This window comes from Myotis davidii, unplaced genomic scaffold (genome assembly GCF_000327345.1).
Source record: "Myotis davidii unplaced genomic scaffold, ASM32734v1 scaffold2, whole genome shotgun sequence".
In the NCBI taxonomy this organism is placed as follows: domain Eukaryota; kingdom Metazoa; phylum Chordata; class Mammalia; order Chiroptera; family Vespertilionidae; genus Myotis; species Myotis davidii.
Window position 1 is genome coordinate 951366 of NW_006293067.1, and position 3858 is coordinate 955223.

The following is a 3858-nucleotide window of genomic DNA, read 5'->3' on the forward strand; positions in this document are numbered from 1 at the left end:
CCAGCGGAGAACCGAAATTTCAAGGTAAACATTTCGCTTTCCTAGTGGGTGTGTTTTTCCGCTTTGAAGCCAGGACGTGTTCGCCGTGGCGTTGGGAGGTCGGGGGTACTTGCGCGTATCTCTGCCCGGTGATTCCGGTTCTTCCCTGCACGTCTGGGTGGCCGCCCGCGAATGATTCGCAGGCGCCCTCGCACATGTGCGTGTGAATGCGGGGGCTCCGGATAACATGGGCTGGATCCGGCTCGGGGATCCAAACCGAGGTCTCCGTGCTTGAACCCATGACTCCGAAATGCCTTGGCTCTAGTTTTGGGTTGCGATTCGACACCCGACTTGGGTGGTGGCGTGGCAAAGGCGAGGGTGACCAAAGGCGAGGCATTGGTTCCCCCAGCAGCGGATTTCCACGAAGCGTCCCCTCCCTCCCACCAACGCAACACGCTCTCACACACATTCACACACTCGCTCCATTTATGTCCTTTCTCCTATGAGTACTGCTGTCGAGTCGAAGTAGGAAGTCGAAGGAAGCCTTTAAGCCAGGAGACAAAAAGAAAGCAAGAAAGAAAAGGGGGAGGGGATCAGATGGATTCCTTGGGGAAATGAGACTCGGATATGTAAGCACTGACCTATGTCACTTGCTGTTCTTCCCTCCTTTCTATTTTGTCTTTAATCAGCCCAAGTGTCCTTTCCCCAAGGGGAGGGGGAAAGCCTTGACAATTAAACGTAGTAAGCAACTCCCACAATGGGCTTTCTGGCACTGTCGTAGTTCAGCCCAAATCTTGCTAATTCAATGGGGTTAATTTTGTATACCATGGCAATCAGACGTGCAGCCCCAGGTAAGGGGGGTGGGGGGTGGCCCTGGCCCTTGGTGTACTTTTAGCTGATTCCGGGTAAGCAGTTGGAATGTCCTCCTTAAACTCCAGGTATGGGAAGGTGTTCTGGGATTGCGGATGCCTTCGCAGAGCTCTTTGCAATCCACGGTGCAGAACTATTTCCGTGGCTGAGGGATGCGGTTTGGTAGCGTCGCTGACATGATCAATGAGGAGTGGATGCAGGGCGCTCTCTGAGAAGCACTGTTAAGTGGCACCGTGCATGCAATTAGGATGCTGATGTGCTTAATAGCTTGGGTAGCGAAGTCCAGCATCAAAGCCAGCACGCTCTCCTTTTTCTCCCCTGAAGCTCCCCGAAGACAATTGGAGATTTAAGAGCTTCTTTGGGGTCCTTTTGATGCATTGTCTTATATCCTTTGTGACTCTGAAAAGTATCCTTTAGGTCCCACCTTGTCATCTTCTGGCTCCCTGCCTTTCTGTGAAAACGGGAGAGCTTCACTGTGAACTGTTCACTGAAGAGATTCTGAAAGAAGGGCAGAGTGGCTGGGGATAGGTGAGGTGGGGAACGTTGTAAAATGGTGCTTCCCCCCCCCCTCTTAAATTAGAACCATGAAACTGAACTGACAGCCATTTTATGTATCCTTATGGGTTGGTTCTGAAAAGGGAGGGGGGCACAGGAAGCACACAAAAATGGAACATTATCTAACCTGCCCTGATCTTGTAGAGAGCAGCATTTCCTGTTGTGCTCATTAGGAAATGAAATCAACATTGAAATCAAAATGATTATCAGATTTTAGTAAAGTCTGGAAATGTCCATGTTGGAGAGGGGGTGTCATTCATAGCCCCTCCTACTGCATTTCAGAGAAATAGTATCAGGGAAAAGAGACTTCCTGAGCAATCCCTTAAATTCTTGTCATATTCTGTTGTTTCCTTTCTCCTCTCTCCCTTGCAGGAGGTAAAATGCACCCTTGCTGCCCCCTGGTAACTTTGGAACAGGACCTCCACAGAAAAATGCATAGCTGGATGCTGCAGACTCTAGCATTTGCTCTAACATCTCTCGTCCTTTCGTGTGCAGAAACCATCGATTATTATGGGGAAATCTGTGACAATGCATGTCCTTGTGAGGAGAAGGACGGCATTTTAACTGTGAGCTGTGAAAACCGAGGGATCATCAGCCTCTCTGAGATCAGCCCGCCCCGCTTCCCAGTCTACCACCTCTTGTTGTCTGGAAACCTTCTGAACCGTCTCTATCCCAATGAGTTTGTCAACTACACTGGGGCTTCAATTTTGCATCTGGGTAGCAACGTGATCCAGGACATTGAGACGGGGGCTTTCCACGGGCTTAGGGGTTTAAGGAGACTGCATCTGAACAATAATAAGCTGGAACTTCTGCGGGATGATATATTCCTTGGTTTGGAGAGCCTGGAGTACCTACAGGTCGATTACAATTACATCAGTGTCATTGAACCCAATGCTTTTGGGAAACTGCATTTGTTGCAGGTGCTTATCCTCAATGATAATCTCTTGTCCAGTTTACCCAACAACCTTTTCCGTTTTGTGCCCTTAACGCACTTGGACCTGCGGGGGAACCGGCTGAAACTTCTGCCCTATGTGGGGCTGCTGCAGCACATGGATAAAGTGGTGGAGTTACAGCTGGAGGAAAACCCCTGGAACTGCTCCTGTGAGCTGATCTCCCTGAAGGATTGGCTGGACAGCATCTCTTACTCGGCCCTAGTGGGGGATGTGGTTTGTGAGACGCCCTTCCGCTTACATGGGCGGGACTTGGACGAAGTGTCCAAGCAGGAACTTTGCCCCAGGAAACTTATTTCAGACTACGAGATGAGGCCGCAGACGCCTCTGAGCACCACGGGGTACTTACACACCACCCCAGCTTCGGTGAATTCCGTGGCCACTTCGTCCTCTGCTGTTTACAAACCTCCCTTGAAGACCCCTAAGGGGACACGCCAACCCAACAAGCCCAGGGTGCGCCCCACCTCTAGGCAGCCATTCAAAGACTTGAGCTCCAGCAATTCTGGCCCCAGCATCGCCTACCAGACCAAATCTCCCGTGCCTTTGGAGTGCCCCACCCAGTGCTACTGCAACCTGCAAATCTCGGATCTGGGCCTCAACGTCAACTGCCAGGAGCGAAAGATCGAGAGCATCGCAGAGCTGCAGCCCAAGCCCTACAATCCCAAGAAGATGTATCTGACGGAGAACTACATCGCGGTGGTGCGCAGGAGTGACTTCCTGGAGGCCACGGGGCTGGACCTCCTACACCTGGGCAACAACCGCATTTCCATGATCCAGGACCACGCCTTCGGAGACCTCACCAACCTGAGGCGCCTCTACCTGAACGGCAACAGGATCGAGAGGCTGAGCCCAGAGCTGTTCTATGGCCTGCAGAGCCTGCAGTATCTCTTCCTCCAGTATAATCTCATTCGTGAGATTCAGCCTGGGACCTTCGATCCGGTCCCCAACCTCCAGCTGCTATTTCTCAATAACAACCTCCTGCAGACCATGCCCCCGGGCGTCTTCTCCAGCCTGACCCTCCTCAGGCTGAACCTGAGGAGTAACCACTTCACCTCCTTGCCGGTGAGTGGCGTCCTGGACCAGCTGAAGTCACTCATCCAAATCGACCTCCACGACAACCCTTGGGATTGCACCTGCGACGTGGTGGGCATGAAGCTGTGGGTCGAGCAGCTCAAGGTGGGCGTCTTGGTGGACGAAGTCATCTGCAAGGCGCCCAAGCACTTCGCCGAGACGGACATGCGCTCCATCAAGTCGGAGTTGCTGTGCCCAGACTACTCGGACGTGGTGGTCTCCACGCCCACGCCCTCCTCCATCCAGGTCCCCTCCAGAACCAGCGCGGTGACCCCCACCGCGCGGCTGAACCTCAGCCTGCTGCTGGTCTTCATCATGTCCGTCTTCGTGGCCGCGGGGCTCTTCGTGCTGGTGATGAAGCGCAGGAAGAAGAACCAGAGCGACCACACCAGCACCAACAACTCCGACGTGAGCTCCTTCAACATGCAGAACA

The 3858-nt window shown here is 52.9% G+C and overlaps 1 protein-coding gene across 1 annotated transcript in view; it reads left to right on the forward strand.

The window, feature by feature from the left end:
* SLITRK5 (SLIT and NTRK like family member 5) overlaps nucleotides 1-3858 on the forward strand; it is a 6704-nt gene that overhangs the window by 912 nt on the left and 1934 nt on the right. The window contains exon 2 of the mRNA XM_015565841.1: nucleotides 1777-3858. Coding sequence (XP_015421327.1) covers nucleotides 1785-3858 — 2074 coding nt within the window. The 5' untranslated portion in view covers nucleotides 1777-1784. The remainder of the gene's footprint in view (nucleotides 1-1776) is intronic.